Source organism: Oncorhynchus tshawytscha, linkage group LG26, assembly GCF_018296145.1.
Source record: "Oncorhynchus tshawytscha isolate Ot180627B linkage group LG26, Otsh_v2.0, whole genome shotgun sequence".
In the NCBI taxonomy this organism is placed as follows: domain Eukaryota; kingdom Metazoa; phylum Chordata; class Actinopteri; order Salmoniformes; family Salmonidae; genus Oncorhynchus; species Oncorhynchus tshawytscha.
The window spans coordinates 34,475,552-34,498,292 of NC_056454.1; the positions used below are offsets into that span (position 1 = coordinate 34,475,552).

At 51.2% G+C, this 22,741-nt stretch overlaps 1 protein-coding gene across 1 annotated transcript in view; it reads right to left on the reverse strand.

Annotated features, from left to right (window-relative positions):
• LOC112224855 (receptor tyrosine-protein kinase erbB-4-like) overlaps positions 1 to 22,741 on the reverse strand; it is a 275,238-nt gene that overhangs the window by 188,185 nt on the left and 64,312 nt on the right. Inside the window, exon 4 of the mRNA XM_042306366.1 lies at positions 20,028 to 20,093. Within this exon, the coding sequence (XP_042162300.1) occupies positions 20,028 to 20,093 (66 nt within the window). The remainder of the gene's footprint in view (positions 1 to 20,027; positions 20,094 to 22,741) is intronic.

Consider the following 22,741-nt stretch of genomic DNA (forward strand, 5'->3'; position numbering starts at 1 on the left):
TGTTTAACTGACAACCGACGTCAACCTGCAGGCATCCGGCCCACCACAAGGAGTCGCTAGAGCACGATGAGCCAAGTAAAGCCCCCCACGGCCACACCCTCCTACAGTCCTCTCCTTTCCTCCCTACCCTCCTATACTCCTCTCCTTTCCTCCCCACCCTCCTAAACTCTTCTCCTCCTCACCCTCCTAAACTCTCCTCTCCTCCCCACTCTCCTATACTCCTCTCCTCTCGTCTCCACCCTCCTAAATTCCTCTCCTCCTCATACTCCTCTCTTCCCACCCTCCTAAACGCCTCTCCTCCTCACCCTCCCAAACTCCCCTCCTCTCCTCCCCACCCTGTTAACCTCTTGGATCACTAGGGGCAGTATTTCATTTTTGGATGAAAAAACGTTCCCGTTTTAAACAAGATATTTTGTCACGGAAAATGCTCGACTATGCATATAATTGACAGCTTTGGAAAGAAAACACTCTGACGTTTCCAAAACTGCAAAGATATTATCTGTCAGTGCCACAGAACTGATGCTACAGGCGAAACCAAGATGAAACTTCAAACAGGAAGTGAGCCAAATGTTTGAGGCGCTGTTTTCCATTGTCTCCTTATATGGCTGTGAATGCGCCCTGAACGAGCCTACACTTTCTGCCGTTTCCCCAAGGTGTCTGCAGCATTGTGACATGTTTGTAGGCATATCATTGGAAGATTGGCCATAAGAGACTACATTTACCAGGTGTCCGCCCGGTGTCCTTTGTCGAAATTGGTGCGTAATCTTCAGCTGTAAGCATTCTTCCATGTGATTCAGAGGAGAGAGCAGACTTCCACGAACGATATATCATTGAAGAGATATGTGAAAAACACCTCAGGATTGATTCTAAACAACATTTACCATGTTTCAGTCGATATTATGGAGTTAATTTGGAAAAAAGTTAGGCGTTTTGATGACTGAATTTTAGTTTTTTTTTGGTAGCCAAACGTGACGAACAAAACGGAGCAATTTCTCCTACACAAAGAATCTTTCAGGAAAAAAGGAACATTTGCTATCTAACTGAGAGTCTCCTCATTGAAAACATCTGAAGTTCTTCAAAGGTAAATGGTTTTATTTAAATGCTTTTCTTGTTTTTGTGAAAATGTTGCATGCTGAATGCTACGCTAAATGCTACGCTAGCTATCAATAATCTTACACAAATGCTTGTTTTGCTATGGTTGAAAAGCATATTTTGAAAATCTGAGATGACAGTGTTGTTAACAAAACGCTAAGCTTGAGAGCTAGCATAGTTATTTCATTTCATTTGCGATTTTCATGAATAGTTACCCTCCTAAACTCCTCTCCTCACACTCCTAAACTCCTCTCCTCCTCCTAAACTCCACTCCTCCTTACCCTCCTAAACTCCTGTCCTCTCCTCCTCACCATCCTAAACTCCTCTCCTCACACTCCTAAACTCCTCTCCTCCTCTCCTCCTCACCCTCCTAATCTCCTCACCCTCCTAAACTCCTCTCCTCCTCACCTTCCTATTCTCCTCTCCTCCCCACCCACCTAAACTCTTCTCCTCCCCCACCCCCTAAACTCCTCTCCTCCACACCCTCCTAAACTCCTGTCCTCTCCTCCTCACCATCCTAAACTCCTCTTCCCCTCACCCACCTAAACTCCTCTCCTCACCCTCCTAAACTCCTCTCCTCCTCACCCTCCTAAACTCCTCTCCTCCTCACCTTCCTATTCTCCTCTCCTCCCCACCCACCTAAACTCTTCTCCTCCACACCCAGCTAAACTCCTCTCCTCCACACCCTCCTAAACTCCTCTCCCCCTCACCCACCTAAACTCCTCTCCTCACCCTCCTAAACTCCTCTCCTCCTCACCCTCCTAAACTCCTCTCCTCCTCACCTTCCTATTCTCCTCTCCTCCCCACCCACCTAAACTCTTCTACTCCACACCCTCCTAAACTCCTGTCCTCTCCTCATCACCATCCTAAACTCCTCTCCCCCTCCCCTCCTAAACTCCTCTCCCCCTCACCCCACTAAACTCCTCTCCTCACCCTCCTCTCCTCTCCTCCTCACCCTCCTAAACTCCTCTCCTCCTCAACCTCCTAAACTCCTCTCCTCCTCACCATCCTATACTTCTCACTTCTCTTCTTCCTCACCTCATCCCACCTCCCATCCTTCTCTCCTCTCCTCCTCACCCTCCTATACTTCTCACTTCTCTTCTTCCTCACCTCATCCCACCTCCCATCCTTCTCTCCTCTCCTCCCCTCCTCCCCCTGTGTCCTTTTCTTTTCACCCCCGCTAACGCACCATCACTGCATTCCATTACACCCGCCACCCACTACCGTTAGTGAAATTAAATGGCCTACTTACCAAAAAGACATTTTGTCAAACAAATGACCTCGTCAGGAGCGACACACACACACACACACACACATATATATACACACACACTATTTGCCTTTAAATATCCACTTAAAAATACCAGGCAGCCACTACAAATAAAAAGTAATCAATCTCATAAAGTACGCTGAATGTCTTCAATTTGAACAGGCTGCTGACAAGAGCATCAGTCACAGCGCTGCATCTTATATCAATGCTGCCTAGCTGTCTGATTTTATGGAGCTGCAGAGTTCCTGCCTATGTTTTTAGAGGGGCTCAGGCTCTGTCTCTAAGACAGTCTGTGGAGAGTAGTGTTTGTGTGTTTGTGTGTGTGTGTGTGTGTGTGTGTGTGTGTTAATACACATGTGCGTGCGTGGTTGTTGTGTGTCATAGACCAGGGAGCCTGTTTTGTCACCTGCATGTCAGGACATAACACAGCCAGCTAGCTAGCTATCAGTTGATATTGATGAGGGGGTTCTGTATTCAGTGCTTGATGCGAGAGTATTATACTGACAGGCCTTCATCTAGCTGTTCCTCACACACTGGTAATGCATCCTTCTGCCCTCTCAATGAGAAAGAGGGAGAGAGATGGAGGGAGAGAGATGGAGGGAGAGGGATGGAGAAAGAGAGATTGAGCAATAGAGGCATATGGATAGAGGGAGAGGGATGGAGGAAGAGGGACAGAGGGAGAGAGATGGAGGGAGAGGGATGGAGGGAGAGGGACAGAGGGAGAGAGATGGAGGGAGAGGGACAGAGGGAGAGGGACAGAGGGAGAGGGATGGAGGAAGAGGGACAGAGGGAGAGAGATGGAGGGAGAGGGATGGAGGGAGAGGGACAGAGGGAGAGAGATGGAGGGAGAGGGACAGAGGGAGAGGGACAGAGGGAGAGGGATGGAGGAAGAGGGACAGAGGGAGAGAGATGGAGGGAGAAGGGATGGAGGGAGAGGGATGGAGGGAGAGGGATGGAGGGAGAGGGATGAGGGAGAGAGATTGAGCAATAGAGGGAGAGGGATAGAGGGAGAAGGATGGAGGAAGAGGGACAGAGGGAGAGAGGTGGAAGGAGAGAGATGGAGGGAGAGAGGTGGGGAAATACAGGGAGAGGGATTGAGGGAGAGGGATGAGGGAGAGAGATTGAGCAATAGAGGGAGAGGGATAGAGGGAGAAGGATGGAGGATGGAGGAAGAGGGACAGAGGGAGAGAGGTGGAAGGAGAGAGATGGAGGGAGAGAGGTGGGGAAATACAGGGAGAGGGATTGAGGGAGAAGGATGGAGCAATAGAGGGAGCGAGATGAAGGGAAAGAGATGGAGGGAGAGGGATGGAGGGAGAGAGATGGATGGAGAGAGAGAGCAATAGAGGGGGAGGGATGGAGCAATAGAGAGAGAGGGATGGGGGGAGAGGGATGATGCAATAGAGGGAGAGGGATGGAGCAATAGAGAGAGAGGGATGGAGGGAGAGGGATGATGCAATAGAGGGAGAGGTAGAGGGATAAAGCTAGAGGGACGAGTGAGAAAGATGGATGAAAAGGGATGGAGAGAGAGGGATGAAGGTAGAGGGATGAGAGAGCGGGATAGAGGAAGAGGGATGAGCGAGAGAGATGGAGCAGTAGAGTGAGAGAAATGAAGGGAAAGAGATGGAGGGAGAGGGATGGAGGGAGGGAGAGGGATGGAGGGAGAGAGATGGAGCAATAGAGGGAGAGAGATATGAAGGGAAAGGGATAGCGGGAGAGGGATGAGGTAGAGGGATAAAGCTAGAAGGATGAGTGAGAGGGATGGATGAAGAGAGATGGAGCATTAGAGGGAGAGGGATAGAGGGAGAGAGATGGAGCAATAGAGGGAGAGAGATGAGGGAGAGGGATGGAGGGAGAGGGATGGAGTAATAGAGGAAGATGGATGGAGGGAGAGAGATGGAGCGATGGAAGGAGAGGAGTGGAGGGAGAGGGAGTGCGTAATAGATAGAGAGGGGTGGAGGGAGAGAGAGAGATGGAGAAATAGAGGGAGATATGGAGAGAGGAATAGAGCGAGAGGGATGAGAGAGCGGGATGGAGGAAGAGGGATAGAGGGAGAGAGATGGAGCAATAGAGGGAGAGGGATGGAGGGAGAGGGATGGAGGGAGAGAGATGGAGGAAGAGGGATGGAGGGAGAGAGATGGAGGAAGAGGGATGGAGGGAGAGGGATGGAGGGAGAGAGATGGAGGAAGAGGGATCGAGGGAGAGAGATGGAGGAAGAGGGATGGAGGGAGAGAGATGGAGGAAGAGAGATGGAGGAAGAGGGATGGAGGGAGAGAGATGGAGCAATAGAGGGAGAGAGATGAAGGGATTGAGATGGAGGGAGATGGATGAGGGAGAGGGATGGAGGGAGAGAGATGGAGGAAGAGGGATGGAGGGAGAGAGATGGAGGAAGAGGGATCGAGGGAGAGAGATGGAGGAAGAGGGATGGAGGGAGAGAGGTGGAGGGAGAGAGATGGAGGAAGAGAGATGGAGGAAGAGGGATGGAGGGAGAGAGATGGAGGAATAGAGGGAGAGAGATGGAGGGAGAGAGATGGAGGGAGAGGGATGGAGAAAGAGAGATTGAGCAATAGAGGCATATGGATAGAGGGAGAGGGATGGAGGAAGAGGGACAGAGGGAGAGAGGTGGAAGGAGAGAGATGGAGGGAGAGGGATGGAGGGAGAGAGATGGAGAGAGAGATGGATGGAGAGAGCTGGAAGAAGAGAGATGAAGGGGGAGAGATGGAGGGAGATGGACGGAGGGAGAGGTATGGATGGAGAGAGATGGAGGAAGAGGGATGGAGGGAGAGAGATGAGGAAGAGAGATGGAGCAATAGAGGGAGAGAGATGAAGGGATTGAGATGGAGGGAGATGGATGAGGGAGAGGGATGGAGCAATAGAGGGAGAGAGATGGAGGGAAAGGGATGAGGGAGAGGGATGGAGCAATAGAGAGAGAGGTAGAGGGATAGAGGTAGAGGGATGAGTGAGAGGGATTGATGAAGGGGGATGAGGGGGGGTTATGGAGAGAGAGGGATGAGAGAGAGGGATGGAGGGAGATGGATGGAGGGAGAGGTATGGCTGGAGAGAGATGGAGGGAGAGAGATAGATCAACAGAGGGAGAGGGATACAGGGAGAGGGATGAGAGAGCGGGATGAGGAAGAGTAATAGAGGGAGAGAGATGAGGGAGAGGGATGGAGGGAGAGGGATGGAGGGAGAGAGATGGAGAGAGAGATGGATGGAGAGAGCTGGAGGAAGAGAGATGAAGGGGGAGAGATGGAGGGAGATGGACGGAGGGAGAGGTATGGATGGAGAGGGAGAGGGAGTGAGATGGATCAATAGAAAGAGAGGGATGGAGGGAGAGGGATGAGGGAGAGGGATAGAGGAAGAGGGATGGAGGGAGCAGAAAGGAGGGAGAGGGATGGAGCAATAGAGAGAGAGGGATAAAGGGAGATAGATGGAGCTATAGAGGGAGAGGTAGAGGGATGGATGAAGAGGGATGGAGAGAGAGGGATGGAAGGAGAAGGATGGAGGGAGAGTGATGAGGGATGGAAGAAGAAGGATGGAGGGAGAGGGATGGAAGGAGAAGGATGGAGGGAGAGGGATGAGGGAGAGGGATGGAAGGAGAAGGATGGAGGGAGAGGGATGAGGGAGAGGGATGGAAGGAGAAGGATGAGAGAGAGGGATCGAGTAATAATCAAATCAAATCAAATAAAAGTTTGTTTTTCACGTGCGCCGAATACAACAGGTATTTCACCTTACAGTGAAATGCTTACTTACAGGCCCTAACCAACAGTGCAATCTTTAAGGAAAAAATAGGTATTAAGTGAACAATAGATAAGTAAGGAAATAAAAAAACAACAGTAAAAAGACAGTGAATAATAACAATAGCAAGGCTATATACAGTAGCGAGGCTATATACAGTAGCAAGGCTATATACAGTAGCGAGGCTATATACAGGTACCGGTTAGTCAGGCTGATTGAGGTAGTATGTACATGTAGATAAGGTTAAAGTGACTATGCATATATGTATATGATAAACACAGAGTAGCGGTAGTGTAACAGAGGGGTTGGCGGTGGTGCGTGGTGGGACACAATGCAGATAGTCTGGGTAGCAAATGTGCAGGGTCACCGGTTATACGGGCTAATTGAGGTAGTATGTAAAAGAGGGGTTGGCGGTGGTGGGTGGTGGGACACAATGCAGATAGTCTGGGTAGCAAATGTGCAGGGGCACCGGTTATACGGGCTAATTGAGATAGTATGTAAAAGAGGGGTTGGCGGTGGTGGGTGATGGGACACAATGCAGATAGTCTGGGTAGCAAATGTGCAGGGGCACCGGTTATACGGGCTAATTGAGGTAGTATGTAAAAGAGGGGTGGGGGGGCTAGGGTTTCTGGGATAATGGTGTCGATGTGAGCTATTACCAGCCTTTCAAAGCACTTCATGGCTACAGGCGTGAGTGCTAAAGGTCGGTAGTCATTTAGGCAGGTTACCTTAGTGTTCTTGGGCACAGGGATTATGGTGGTCTGCTTGTAACATGTTGGTATTACACACTCAATCAGGGACATGTTGAAAATGTCAGTGAAGATGCCTGCCAGTTGGTCAGCACATGCCCAGAGCACACGTCCTAGTAATCCACGTACTGGGTATCCGTCTGGCCCCGCAGTCCTTGTGAATTTTGACCTGTTTACGTTGGCTACGGAGAGCGTTGGCTACGGAGAGCGTGATCACACAGTCGTCCGGAACAGCTGATGCTCTCATGCATGCCTCAGTGTTGCTTGCCTCGAAGTGAGCATAGAAGTAATTTAGTTCATCTGGTAGGCTCGTGTCACTGGGCAGCTCGCAGCTGTGCTTCCCTTTGTAGTCTGTAATAGATTGCAAGCCCTGCCACATAAGACGAGTGTTGGAACCGGTGTCGTACGATTCAATCTTAGCCCTGTATTGACGCTTTGCCTGTTTGATGGTTCGTCAATTTCTTATAAGCTTCCGGGTTAGAGACCCGCACCTTGAAAGCAGAAGCTTTACCCTTTAGCTCAGTGCGAATGTTGCCTGTAATCCATGGCTTCTGGCTGGGGTATGTACGTACGGTCACTGTGGGGACGAAGTCCTCGATGCACTTATTGATGAAGCCAGTGACTTATGTGGTATCCTCCTCAATGCCATTGGAAGAATCCCGGAACATGTTCCAGTTTGATAGAAAAACAGTCCTGTAGTTTAGCATCTGCTTCATCTGACCACTTTTTTAGAGACCGAATCACTGGTGCTTCCTGCTTTAATTTTTTCTTATAAGCAGGAATCAGGAGGATAGAATTGTGGTCGGATTTACCAAATGGAGGGCGAGGGAAAGCTTTGTATGCGTCTCTGTGTGTGGAGTAGAGGTGATATATAATTATTTTCCCTCTGGTTGCGCATTTAACATGCTGATAGAAATGAGGTCATTCTGATTTACTGGAGTGTGCTTTTCTATCTAGCCGGTGCAGCGTATATCCTGCTAGCTGAAGATCCATGTCATCATCCAGCCATGATTCCGTGAAACATAAGATGTCACAGTTTTTAATGTCCCGTTGGTAAGATATTCGTGATCGTAACTCGTCTAATTTATTGTCCAATAATTGTACATTGGTGAGTAATATTGACAGCAATGACAGCTTTCCCAATCACCTTCTGTGGATCCTTACGAGGCACCCCGCTCTGTGTCCTCTGTACCTGCGTCTCTTTCTCTTGCCAATAATGGGGATGTCGGCCTTGTCGGGTCTTCACAGTACATCCTGTGCTTCCTCCTTGTTGAAGAAAAAATCTTTGTCTCATCCGAGGTGAGTGATCGCTGTCCTGATATCCAGAAGCTCTTTTTTTGCCATAAGATACGGTGGCAGAAACATTATGTACAAAATAAGTTACAAATAATCCGAAAAATAACACATAATAGCACAATTGGTTAGTCGCCTGTAAAACTGCTGCCATTTCTTCCCGGTGCAATTGTCACAAGTAGAGATAGAGGGATGGAGGGAGGGAGAGGGATGGAGAGAGGGATGGAGAGGGGATGGAGGGAGGAGGGAGGGGGATGGAGGGAGGGATGGAGGGAGGGAGGGATGGAGGGAGGGAGAGGGATGGAGGGAGAGGGGATGGAGGGAGGGAGAGGGATGGAGAGAGGGATGGAGGGAGGGAGAGGGATGGAGAGGGATGGGGATGGAGAGGGATGGAGAGAGGGAGAGAGGGATGGAGAGAGGGATGGAGGGAGGGAGAGGGATGGAGAGAGGGATGGAGGGAGGGAGAGGGATGGAGAGAGGGATGGAGGGAGGGAGAGGGATGGAGAGAGGGATGGGAAGGGAGGGGATGGAGGGAGGGATGGAGGGAGAGGGATGGAGGGAGGGGGAGAGGGATGGAGAGAGAGGGGATGGAGAGGGATGGAGGGAGGGAGAGGGATGGAGAGAGGGATGGAGGGATGGAAGGAGAGGGATGGAGGGAGGGAGAGGGATGGGATGGAGGGAAGGAGAGGGATGGAGGGATGGAGGGATGGAGGGAGAGGGATGGAGGGAGGGAGAGGGAGGGGATGGGAGGGAGGGAGAGGGATGGAGAGAGGGATGGAGGGAGGGAGAGGGATGGAGGGAGAGGGATGAGGGATGAGAGGGATGGAGGGAGGGGGAGAGGGATGGAGGGAGAGGGATGGAGGGAGGAGAGGGATGGAGGGAGGGAGAGGGATGGAGGGAGAGGGATGGAGGGAGGGAGAGGGATGGAGGGAGGGAGAGGGATGGAGGGGGATGGAGGGAGGGAGAGGGATGAGAGAGAGGGATGGAGGGAGGGAGAGGGATGGAGGGAGGGAGAGGGATGGAGGGAGAGGGATGGAGGGAGAGGGATGGAGGGAGGGATGGAGGGAGAGGGATGGAGGGAGGGATGGAGGGATGGGAGGGGATGGAGGGAGAGGGATGGAGGGAGGGGGAGAGGGATGGAGGGAGGGATGGAGGGAGGGAGGGAGGGATGGAGGGAGGGAGAGGATGGAGGGAGGAGGGAGAGGGATGGAGGGAGAGGGATGGAGGGAGGGAGAGGGATGGAGAGAGGGATGGAGGGAGGGAGGAGGGATGGAGAGAGGGAGAGGGATGGAGAGGGATGGGGAGGGATGGAGGGAGGGAGAGGGATGGAGGGAGGGAGAGGGATGGAGGGAGGGAGAGGGATGGAGGGGGAGGAGGGAGGGATGGAGGGAGGGAGAGGGATGGAGGGGAGGGAGAGGGATGGAGGGAGGGAGGGGATGGAGGGAGGGAGGGGAGGGGATGAGGGATGGAGGGGATGGGGAGAGGGATGGAGGGAGGAGGGAGAGGGATGGAGGGAGGAGAGGGATGGAGGGAGAGAGGGATGGAGGGAGGGAGAGGGAGGAGGGATGGATGGAGGGAGGGAGAGAGGGATGGAGGGAGGGAGGGAGGGAGAGGGATGGAGGGAGAGGGATGGAGGGGGATGGAGGGAGAGGGATGGAGAGAGGGATGGAGGGAGGGAGAGGGATGGAGGGATGGAGGGAGGAGAGAGGGATGAGAGAGGGATGGAGGGATGGAGGAGAGGGATGGAGGGAGGGGATGGAGAGAGGATGGAGGGGATGGAGGGATGGAGGGAGGGAGAGGGATGATGGAGGGAGGGAGGGATGGGATGGAGGGATGGAGGGAGAGGGATGGAGGGGGATGAGGGAGGGATGGAGAGAGGATGGAGGGGATGGAGAGAGGGATGGAGGGAGGAGAGAGGGATGGAGGGAGGGATGGAGGGAGAGAGGATGGAGGGAGGGAGAGGGATGGAGGGAGGGATGGAGGGAGGGATGGAGGGAGGGATGGAGGGAGGGAGAGGGATGGAGGGAGAGGGGATGGAGGGAGGGAGAGGGATGGAGAGAGGGAGGGAGGGAGGGATGAGGAGAGAGGGATGGAGGGAGAGGGGGATGGAGAGGGATGGGAGAGGGATGGAGGGAGGGAGGGAGGGATGGAGGGAGGGAGAGGGATGGAGGGGATGGAGGGAGGGATGGAGGGAGGGAGAGGGATGGAGGGGGATGGAGGGAGAGGGATGGAGGGAGAGGGATGGAGGGAGGGGAGGGAGGGATGGAGGGAGGGAGGGGAGGAGGGATGGAGAGAGGGATGGAGGGAGGGAGAGGGATGGAGAGGGATGGAGAGGGATGGAGAGGGATGGAGGGATGGAGAGAGGGATGGAGAGAGGGATGGAGAGAGGGATGAGAGAGGGATGGAGGGAGGGAGAGGGATGGATGGAGAGAGGGATGGAGGGTGGGGAGAGGGATGGAGGGAGAGGGATGGAGGAGGGATGGAGAGAGGGATGGAGGGAGGGATGGAGGGATGGAGGGAGAGGGATGGAGGGAGGGGATGGAGGGATGGATGGAGGGAGAGAGGGGATGGAGGGAGGGAGGGAGGGAGGGAGAGGGATGGAGAGAGGGATGGAGGGAGGGAGAGGGATGGAGAGAGGGATGGAGGGAGGGAGAGGGATGGAGAGAGGATGAGAGGGGATGGAGAGAGGGGATGAGAGAGGGATGGAGGGAGGGAGATGGATGGAGAGAGGGATGGAGGGTGGGAGAGGGATGGAGAGGGAGAGGGATGGAGGGAGGGAGAGGGATGGAGGGAGGGAGAGGGATGGAGGGAGGGAGAGGGATGGAGGGAGAGGGATGGAGGGAGGGAGAGGGATGGAGGGAGGGAGAGGGATGGAGGGAGAGGGATTGAGGGAGGGGGAGGGATTGAGGGAGGGAGAGGGATTGAGGGAGGGAGAGGGATTGAGGGAGGGAGAGGGATTAAGGGAGGGAGAGGGATGAGGGAGAGGGAATGAGGGAGGGACAGGGATTGAGGGAGGGAGAGGGATGGAGGGAGAGGAATTGAGTGATAGAGTAAGAGGGATAGAGGGAGAGAGATGGAGTAATAGAGAAGGAGGGATGAAGTAATAGAGGAAGAGGGATGGAGGGAGAGGGATGGAGAGAGGGATGGAGTAATAGAGGAAATCAAATCAAAATCAAATTTTATTTGTCACATACACATGGTTAGCAGATGTTAATGCGAGTGTAGCGAAATGCTTGTGCTTCTAGTTCCGACAATGCAGTAATAACGAGCAAGTAATCTAACTAACAATTCCAAAAAAAACTACTGTCATACACAGTGTAAGGGGATAAAGAATATGTACATAAGGATATATGAATGAGTGATGGTACAGAGCAGCATAGGCAAGATACAGTAGATGATATCGAGTACAGTATATACATATGAGATAAGTATGTAAACCAAGTGGCATAGTTAAAGTGGCTAGTGATACATGTATTACATAAGGATGCAGTCGATGATATAGAGTACAGTATCAACGTATGCATATGGAAGAGGGGAGGGATAGAGGGAGAGGGATGGAGTAATAGAGGGATAGAGGGAGAGGGATGGAGAGAGGGATGGAGTAATAGAGGAAGAGAGATGGAGGGAGAGGGATGGAGTAATAGAGGAAGAAGGATAGAGGGAGAGGGATGGCGTAATAGAGGAAGAGGGATGGAGTAATAGAGGGAGAGGGATGGAGTAATAGAGGGAGAGGGATGGAGGGAGAGGGATGGAGTAATAGAGGAAGAAGGATAGAGGGAGAGGGATGGCGTAATAGAGGAAGAGGGATGGAGGGAGAGGGATGGAGGGAGGGAGGGAGAGGGATGGAGGGAGGGAGAGGGATGGAGGGAGAGGGATGGAGGGAGGGAGAGGGATGGAGGGAGGGAGAGGGATGGAGGGAGAGGGATTGAGGGAGGGAGAGGGATGGAGGGAGAGGGAGGGATGGAGGGAGGGAGAGGGATGGAGGGAGAGGGATTGAGGGAGGGAGAGGGATTGAGGGAGGGAGAGGGATTGAGGGAGGGAGAGGGATTAAGGGAGGGAGAGGGATGGAGGGAGAGGGATTAAGGGAGGGAGAGGGATGAGGGAGAGGGAATGAGGGAGGGAGAGGGATTGAGGGAGGGAGAGGGATGGAGGGAGAGGGATTGAGGGAGGGAGAGGGATGGAGGGAGAGGAATTGAGTGATAGAGTAAGAGGGATAGAGGGAGAGGGATGGAGTAATAGAGAAGGAGGGATGAAGTAATAGAGGAAGAGGGATGGAGGGAGAGGGATGGAGTAATAGAGGAAGAGGGATAGAGGGAGAGGGATGGAGAGAGGGATGGAGTAATAGAGGAAGAGAGATGGAGGGAGAGGGATGGAGTAATAGTGGGAGAGGGATGGAGTAATAGAGGGAGAGGGATAGAGGGAGGGAGAGGGATGGAGGGAGGGATGGAGGGAGGGATGGAGGGAGGGAGAGGGATGGAGGGAGAGGGATTGAGGGAGGGAGAGGGATGGAGAGAGGGATGGAGGGAGGGAGAGGGATGGAGAGAGGGATGAGAGAGGGATGAGAGAGGGATGGATGGAGGGAGAGGGATGGAGGGAGGGAGAGGGATGGAGGGAGGGAGAGGGATGGAGGGAGGGATGGAGGGAGGGATGGAGGGAGGGAGAGGGATGGAGGGAGAGGGATTGAGGGAGGGAGAGGGATGGAGAGAGGGATGGAGGGAGGGAGAGGGATGGAGAGAGGGATGAGAGAGGGATGAGAGAGGGATGGAGGGAGGGAGAGGGATGGAGGGAGGGAGAGGGATGGAGGGAGGGAGAGGGATGGAGGGAGGGAGAGGGATGGAGGGAGGGAGAGGGATGGAGGGAGAGGGATGGAGGGAGGGAGAGGGATGGAGGGAGAGGGATGGAGGGAGGGAGAGGGATGGAGGGAGGGAGAGGGATGGAGGGAGGGAGAGGGATGGAGGGAGAGGGATGGAGGGAGAGGGATGGAGGGAGGGAGAGGGATGGATGTAGGGAGAGAGAGGGATGGAGGGAGGGAGGGAGGGGGATGGAGAGAGGGATGGAGGGAGGGAGAGGGATGGAGAGAGTGATGGAGGGAGGGAGAGGGATGGAGAGAGTGATGAGAGAGGGATGGAGAGAGGGATGAGAGAGGGATGGAGGGAGGGAGATGGATGGAGAGAGGGATGGAGGGTGGGAGAGGGATGGAGGGAGAGGGATGGAGGGAGGGAGAGGGATGGAGGGAGGGAGAGGGATGGAGGGAGGGAGAGGGATGGAGGGAGAGGGATGGAGGGAGGGAGAGGGATGGAGGGAGAGGGATGGAGGGAGGGAGAGGGATGGAGGGAGAGGGATTGAGGGAGGGGAGGGATTGAGGGAGGGAGAGGGATTGAGGGAGGGAGAGGGATTGAGGGAGGGAGAGGGATTAAGGGAGGGAGAGGGATGAGGGAGAGGGAATGAGGGAGGGACAGGGATTGAGGGAGGGAGAGGGATGGAGGGAGAGGAATTGAGTGATAGAGTAAGAGGGATAGAGGGAGAGAGATGGAGTAATAGAGAAGGAGGGATAGAGGGAGAGGGATGGAGTAATAGAGGGATAGAGGGAGAGGGATGGAGAGAGGGATGGAGTAATAGAGGAAGAGAGATGGAGGGAGAGGGATGGAGTAATAGAGGAAGAAGGATAGAGGGAGAGGGATGGCGTAATAGAGGAAGAGGGATGGAGTAATAGAGGGAGAGGGATGGAGTAATAGAGGGAGAGGGATGGAGGGAGAGGGATGGAGTAATAGAGGAAGAAGGATAGAGGGAGAGGGATGGCGTAATAGAGGAAGAGGGATGGAGGGAGAGGGATGGAGGGAGGGAGGGAGAGGGATGGAGGGAGGGAGAGGGATGGAGGGAGAGGGATGGAGGGAGGGAGAGGGATGGAGGGAGGGAGAGGGATGGAGGGAGAGGGATGGAGGGAGGGAGAGGGATGGAGGGAGAGGGAGGGATGGAGGGAGGGAGAGGGATGGAGGGAGAGGGATTGAGGGAGGGAGAGGGATTAAGGGAGGGAGAGGGATGGAGGGAGAGGGATTAAGGGAGGGAGAGGGATGAGGGCGAGGAATGAGGGAGGGAGAGGGATGGAGGGAGAGGGATGGAGGGAGAGGGATTGAGGGAGGGAGAGGGATGGAGGGAGAGGAATTGAGTGATAGAGTAAGAGGGATAGAGGGAGAGGGATGGAGTAATAGAGAAGGAGGGATGAAGTAATAGAGGAAGAGGGATGGAGGGAGAGGGATGGAGTAATAGTGGGAGAGGGATGGAGTAATAGAGGGAGAGGGATAGAGGGAGAGGGATGGAGTATTAGAGGAAGAGGGATGGAGGGAGAGGGAGGGATGGAGGGAGGGAGAGGGATGGAGGGAGAGGGATTAAGGGAGGGAAAGGGATGGAAGGAGAGGGATGAGTAATAGAGGAAGAGGGATGGAGGGAGAGGGATTGAGAGAGGGAGAGGGATGGAAGGAGAGGGATGGAGTAATAGAGGGAGAGGGATAGAGGGAGAGGAATGGAGTAATAGAGGAAGAGGGATGAGGGAGAGGGATGGAGGGAGAGGGATTGAGGGAGGGAGAGGGATTGGGGGAGGGAGAGGGATGGAGGAAGAGGGATTGAGTAATAGAGCGAGAGGGATAGAGGGAGAGGGATGGAATAATAGAGGAAGAGGGTTGGAGTAATAGAGGGAGAGGGATTGGGGGAGGGAGAGGGATGGAGGAAGAGGGATTGAGTAATAGAGGGAGAGGGATAGAGGGAGAGGAATGGAATAATAGAGGAAGAGGGATGGAGGGAGAGGAATGGAGGGAGAGGGATTGAGGGAGGGAGAGGGATAGAGGGAGAGGGATTGAGGGAGAGGGATAGAGGGAGAGGGATAGAGGGAGAGGGATGGAGGGAGAGGGATGGAGTAATAGAGGAAGAGGGATGTAGGGAGAGGGATGGCGTAATAGAGGGAGAGGGATGGAGTAATAGTGGGAGAGGGATGGAGTAATAGAGGGAGAGGGATGGAGTAATAGAGGGAGAGGGATGGAGTAATAGAGGGAGAGGGATGGAATAATAGAGGGAGAGGGATGGAGGGAGGGGGATGGAGGGAGAGGGATGGAGTAATAGTGGGAGAGGGATGGAGTAATAGAGGGAGAGGGATAGAGGGAGAGGGATGGAGTATTAGAGGAAGAGGGATGGAGGGAGAGGGATTGAGGGAGGGAGAGGGATGGAAGGAGAGGGATGGAGTAATAGAGGAAGAGGGATGAGGGAGAGGAATGGAGGGAGAGGGATGGAAGGAGAGGGATGAGTAATAGAGGAAGAGGGATGGAGAGAGAGGGATTGAGAGAGGGAGAGGGATGGAAGGAGAGGGATGGAGTAATAGAGGAAGAGGGATGAGGGAGAGGGATGGAGGGAGAGGGATTGAGGGAGGGAGAGGGATGGAGGAAGAGGGATGGAGGGAGAGGGATAGAGGGAGGGAGAGGGATTGGGGGAGGGAGAGGGATGGAGGAAGAGGGATGGAGGGAGAGGGATAGAGGGAGAGGGATGGAATAATAGAGGAAGAGGGATGGAGTAATAGAGGAAGAGGGATGGAGGGAGAGGGATTGAGGGAGGGAGAGGGATTGGGGGAGGGAGAGGGATGGAGGAAGAGGGATGGAGGGAGAGGGATAGAGGGAGAGGGATGGAATAATAGAGGAAGAGGGATGGAGTAATAGAGGAAGAGGGATGGAGTAATAGAGGGAGAGGGATGGAGGGAGAGGGATGGAGGGAGAGGGATTGAGGGAGGGAGAGGGATAGAGGGAGAGGGATTGAGGGAGAGGGATAGAGGGAGAGGGATGGAGGGAGAGGGATGGAGTAATAGAGGGAGAGGGATGGAGGGAGAGGGATAGAGGGAGAGGGATTGAGGGAGAGGGATAGAGGGAGAGGGATGGAGGGAGAGGGATGGAGTAATAGAGGAAGAGGGATGTAGGGAGAGGAATGGTGTAATAGAGGGAGAGGGATGGAGTAATAGTGGGAGAGGGATGGAGTAATAGAGGGAGAGGGATGGAGTAATAGAGGGAGAGGGATGGAGTAATAGAGGGAGAGGGATGGAATAATAGAGGGAGAGGGATGGAGGGAGGGGATGGAGGGAGAGGGATGGAGTAATAGTGGGAGAGGGATGGAGTAATAGAGGGAGAGGGATGGAGGGAGAGGGATGAAGTAATAGTGGGAGAGAGATGGAGTAATAGAGGGAGAGGGATGGAGTAAGATGGAGAGGGATGGAGGGGGATGGAGGGAGGGGGATGGAGGGAGAGGGATGGAGTAATAGAGGGAGAGGGATGGAGTAAAAGAGGGAGAGGGATGGAGGGAGGGGGATGGAGGGAGAGGGATGGAGGGAGAGGGATGGAGTAATAGAGAGAGAGGGATGGAGGAATAGAGGAAGAGGGATAGAAGGAGAGGGATGGAGTAATAGAGGAAGAGAGATGGAGTAATAGAGGGATAGCGGGAGAGTGATGGAGCACAGGATGCTGATGAGGGGAGGACATGTCATAATAATGACTGGATTGGAGTGAATGGAATGGTATAAAACACATGGAAACAATGTGTTTGATGTGTTCAATATCATTCCATCGATTCCATTCCAGCCATTACCATGAGCCCATCCTCCCCAATTAAGGTGCCAACTGTGATTTAGAGGGAGAGGGAAGGAGAGAGAGGGATGGAGCAAGAGGGATGGAGCAAGAGGGATGGAGCAAGAGGGATGGAGAGAATGGGATGCTGTATCAGAAAGAGAGCGAGAAAGAGAGAGAGAAAATAGAGAGAGAGAGAGAGATAGAGAGAATGCGTGTGATGGAAAGAGTAAAATGACAGAAAGAAAGAGAGGGTATGAGGGGATGGAGGGAAAGAGATACATATGCCTACAGTAATGACACTGAGTGATGTTCAGAGACAAGGGAGAGAGATATCAGGGAAATAAAGAGAGAGAATATCACAGATGGAGAGAAATGAGAGACATGCTCAGTACAATGACAGAAGCATATGGGGGGCCTGGGTTACAGACAGACAGACAGACAGACAGACAGACAGCAGGCTGAGGCAGCAGTACTGAGGCAGCAGTACTGAGGCAGCAGGCTGAGGCAGCAGTACTGAGGAAGCAGGCTGAGGCAGCAGTACTGAGGAAGCAGGCTGAGGCAAGATAAGAGACAGATAAGTCAACTCAACCCTAGTGGTGTTTTACTACAGGACTGTTACAGCAACATCGTCTCCTGCTAGAGAGGGACCTAGTGTGTGTGCATGTATCACTTATCACTATCCTCTTAATACTGTGCTTGTCAACAAAAGAGAGGGTCCCACTAAAACACAGCAGGAGACTGAGGTGTAATATAATATATTAGACATATCATACAGTAGCAGTAGATCAAACAAGCTATCTGCTGTGCTACCCTTAGCCCCATGCAGAGTGCTGCTGCGTGTGTCTGTGTGTGTGTGTGTGTGTGTGTGTGTGTGTGTGTGTGTGTGTGTGTGTGTGTGTGTGTGTGTGTGTGTGTGTGTGTGTGTGTGTGTGTGTGTGTGTGTCTGTGTGTGTGTGTGTGTGTGTGTGAGCTAGAGACAGAGAGCTAGAGACAGAAAGCTAGAGAGAGAGAGTGACAGAGAGCTAGAGACAGAGAGCTAGAGACAGAGAGCTAGAGAGAGAGAGTGACAGAGAGCTAGAGACAGAGAGCTAGAGACAGAGAGCTAGAGACAGAGAGCTAGAGACAGAGAGCTAGAGACAGAGAGCTAGAGACAGAGAGCTAGAGACAGAGAGCTAGAGACAGAGAGCTAGAGAGAGAGAGAGTGACAGAGAGCTAGAGACAGAGAGCTAGAGACAGAGAGCTAGACAGAGAGCTAGAGACAGAGAGCTAGAGAGAGATTGACAGAGAGCTAGAGACAGAGAGCTAGAGACAGAGAGCTAGAGACAGAGAGCTAGAGACAGAGAGCTAGACAGAGAGCTAGAGAGAGATTGACAGAGAGCTAGAGACAGAGAGCTAGAGAGAGAGTGACAGAGAGCTAGAGACAGAGAGCTAGAGAGAGAGAGCTAGAGACAGAGAGCTAGAGACAGAGAGCTAGAGACAGAGAGCTAGAGAGAGATTGACAGAGAGCTAGAGACAGAGAGTAGAGAGAGAGTGACAGAGAGCTAGTGACAGAGAGCTAGAGACAGAGAGCTAGAGACAGAGAGCTAGAGACAGAGAGCTAGAGACAGAGAGCTAGAGAGAGATTGACAGAGAGCTAAAGACAGAGAGCTAGAGAGAGAGTGACAGAGAGCTAGAGACAGAGAGCTAGAGACAGAGAGCTAATGACAGAGAGCTAGAGAGAGTGAGTGACAGAGAGATAGAGACAGAGAGCTAATGACAGAGAGCTAGAGAGAGTGAGTGACAGAGAGATAGAGACAGAGAGCTAGAGAGAGAGAGGGAAAGAGGAGTATGTGGCATAGCCGCAGGACCATAGGTCATTATGCTTAAAGTGCACTCCTGTGCTGCCTGTCGGGGTTGAGAGGCATGTGTGAGAAAGAGAGAGAGAGAGAGAGAGAGAGAGAGAGCGACACAGCGACACAGATACACGGACAGAGAGATTGCCCATATTTATGCTTATTTATTTTTAACTATTTGCACATCGTTACAACACTGTATGACATTTTAAATGTCATTATTATTTTGGAACTTCTGTGAGTGTAATGTTTACTGTTCATTTCTATTGTTTATTTCACTTTTGTTTATTATCTTCTTCACTTGTTTCATATGTTTCGTTTCCCATGCCAATAAAGCCCTTGAATTGAATTGAGAGAGAGAGAGACAGAGAGAGGGAGAGAGAGAGAGACAAATTTGACCCCAATAACTATTGTGGGATATGCATAAACAGCAATGTTGGGAAAATCCTCTGCATTATCATTAAAGCAGACTCTTACATTTCCTCAGTGAAAGAAATGAACTGAGCAAATGTCAAATATTATTATTGTACTACCGACGTTTGCACCCTGCACACCCTAAATGACAAACACACCAAAACAAAGACAAAGTCTTCTCATGCGTTACTGATTTCAAAAAAGCTTTAGACTCATGCAGAATTCTGCAAAAATATCCTCCGTGTACAACATAAAACACTGCTAATTATCAAAATCCATAAACGAGCCATTAAATTCTACAACCACCTAAAAGGATATCATGAGAAAACAAAAACATAATTTCTTGACACATTGGAAAGAATTAACAAAAAAACTGAGTAAACTAGAATGCTATTTGGCTCTAAAAAGAGAGTACATAGTGGCAGAATACCTGACCACTGTGACTGACCCAAAATGAAGGAAAACTTTGACTATGTACAGACACAGTGATCATAGCCATACTATTGAGAGAGGCCTGGCTCTCAAGGGAAGACTGGCTATGTGAAAAATGAGTTGCGCTTCCTAACCTCCTGCCAAATGTATGACCATATTAGAGACACATATTTCCCTCAGATTACAGAGACCCACAAATAATTCTAAAACAAATTCAATTGTGATAAACTCCCAAATATCTATTGGGTGAAATACCAGTGTGCCATCACAGCAGCAAGATGTGTGACCTGTTGTCACAAGAAAAGGTCAACCAGTGAAGAACAAACACCGTTTCTAAATACAACCCACATTTATGTTTATTTATTTTCTCTTTTGTAATTTAACTATTTGCACATCGTTACAACACTGTATATAGACATAATATGACATTTGAAATCTCTATTCCTTTGGAACTTTTGTGAGTGTAATGTTTACTGTTCATTTTATATTGTTTCACTTTTGTTCATGATCTATTTCACTTGCTTTGGCAATGTAAGCATACGTTTCCCACGCCAATAAAGCCCTGTGAATTGAAGAGAGAGAGAGAGAGACTGACTGACTATAGGAAACTCACAGCTTTGACACTGGTCCTCCTTGGGGCCCCAACAGCGACCGTTACAGGATTTGTGACACTTCTGGCCTGTGGACAAGAACATAAACGTATACTGTTACACCAAGTACGCACACATCCATGATACGAAAACACCACCAATTTAACACACTTCTCTACCAAGAACCTGGTAATGACGGGCATTTTTCAAAACCCAACGTGAGTCTCTTTTGTACATGGTCCTTCGAGATGGGTAAAAACTTTTGACCTAAAACAAGAGTTGTTTGCAGAGAGAGAGAATGTTAGATATGCTATAATCATCGTAATCACTATCATCTTACTAGATTCTTTACCAAGCACCAGGTAATATCTGATATGGCTATGAAGATTGCAACAGAGTGACACAATGTACTCTACTGTTTTGTTTCCTTAATGGTAGACGATTTGACGCTGCCACGAGTAGCACCAGAGATATCGAGATGAGCGAGATGTAAGACTTCGCTCTCACACAGTCACACACAGTATCTGCACATGTGCACTGGTTCGCTACACGCTGCTTCAGCGTGGTAGCGACGGGACCAAAACAGTGGAGAAGCTGAGTCTACCTTTAATGAACTACAGTGTTCTCTCATTAACGACTGCTGCAGTGGAGAGAGACAGCAGCAGTAGCAGCTAGCTAGACCCTCTGCTGTTATATTAGTGTTAGCTGTGTTTTGGAGGGCTTAATTGACTGCCTGGTAATTGCAGTGTGAGGCAGGATGAGTGCTGGAGTTGTGTGTTCCAGTTCAGTTAAGAGCAATTACATTGAAGCCTGACACTTTCTCTCTGACATTTCTATCTACATCCTCTCCCTTCCCTTCCACTCTCCCTCTCTCATCCCTCCCTCTCTCCATCTATCCCTGACACTCTCTGACTTTCCATCACCTGCCCTTAGCTACCCTTCCTTCCCTCCCTCACGTCCTTGCTCCCTCGCTCCCTACCTATATGATAATTGGGTAAGCTTGGGAGATGGGGACAACGATAACATATGTACAGTGGAGCAAAAAAGTATTTAGTCAGCCACCAATTGTGCAAGTTCTCCCACTTAAAAAGATGAGAGAGGCCTGTAATTTTCATCATAGGTACAATTCAACTATGACAGACAAAATGAGAAAAAAATCACATTGTAGGATTTTTTATGAATTTATTTGCAAATTATGGTGGAAAATAAGTATTTGGTCACCTACACACAAGCAAGATTTCTGGCTCTCATAGACCTGTAACTTCTTCTTTAAGAGGCTCCAATGTCCTCCATTCGTTACCTGTATTAATGGCACCCGTTTGAACTTGTTATCAGTATATATCAAGGGGCAGCAGGGTAGCCTAGTGGTTAGAGCGTTGGACTAGTAACCGAAAGGTTGCAAGTTCAAATCCTCGAGCTGACAAGGTACAAATCTGTCGTTCTGCCCCTGAACAGGCAGTTAACCCACTGTTCCTAGGCCGTCATTGAAAATAAGAATTTGTTCTTAACTGACTTGCCTAGTTAAATGAAGGTACAATTTTAAAAAATGTAATTAAAGACACCTGTCCACAACCTCAAACGGTCACTCCAGACAATGGCCAAGACCAAAGAGCTGTCAAAAGACAACAGAAACAAGATTGTAGACCTGCACCAGGCTGGGAAGACTGAATCTGCAATAGGTAAGCAGGTTGGTTTGAATAAATCAACTGTGGGAGCAATTATTAGGAAATGGAAGACATACAAGACCACCATATCTCCGCTGTATATCCCCCTGTATATCCTCCGCTGTATATCCCCCTGTATATCCCCCTATATATCCCCCTATATATCCCCCTGTATATCCTGTGCTGTATATCACCCCTATACATCCCCCTGTATATCCCCCTATATATCCCCCTGTATATCCTCCGCTGTATATCCCCCTGTATATCCTCCGCTGTATATCCCCCTGTATATCCTCCGCTGTATATCCCCCTGTATATCCCCTGCTGTATATCCCCCTGTATATCCCCCTATATATCCTCCGCTGTATATCCCCCTGTATATCCCCCGCTGTATATCCCCCTGTATATCCCCCTATATATCCTCTGCTGTATATCCCCCTGTATATCCTGTGCTGTATATCCCCCTGTATATCCCCCTATATATCCCCCTATATATCCTCCGCTGTATATCCCCCTGTATATCCCCCCCTGTATATCCTGTGCTGTATATCCCCCTGTATATCCCCCTATATATCCCCCTTATATATCCTCCGCTGTATATCCCCCTATATATCCCCCTGTATATCCTCCGCTGTATATCCCCCTATATATCCCCCTATATATCCTCCGCTGTATATCCCCCTATATATCCCCCTCTATATCCTCCGCTGTATATCCCCCTATATTTCCCCCTGTATATCCTGTGCTGTATATCCCCCTATATATCCCCCTATATATCCTCCGCTGTATATCCCCCTATATATCCTCCGCTGTATATCCCCCTATATATCCTCTGCTGTATATCCACCGCTGTATATCCCCCTGTATATCCCCCTATATATCCTCCGCTGTATATCCCCCGCTGTATATGCCCCTGTATATCCCCCTATATATCCTCCGCTGTATATCCCCCTATATATCCTCCGCTGTATATCCCCCGCTGTATATCCCCCTGTATATCCCCCTATATATCCTCCGCTGTATATCCCCCTATATATCCTCCGCTGTATATCCCCCGCTGTATATCCCCCTGT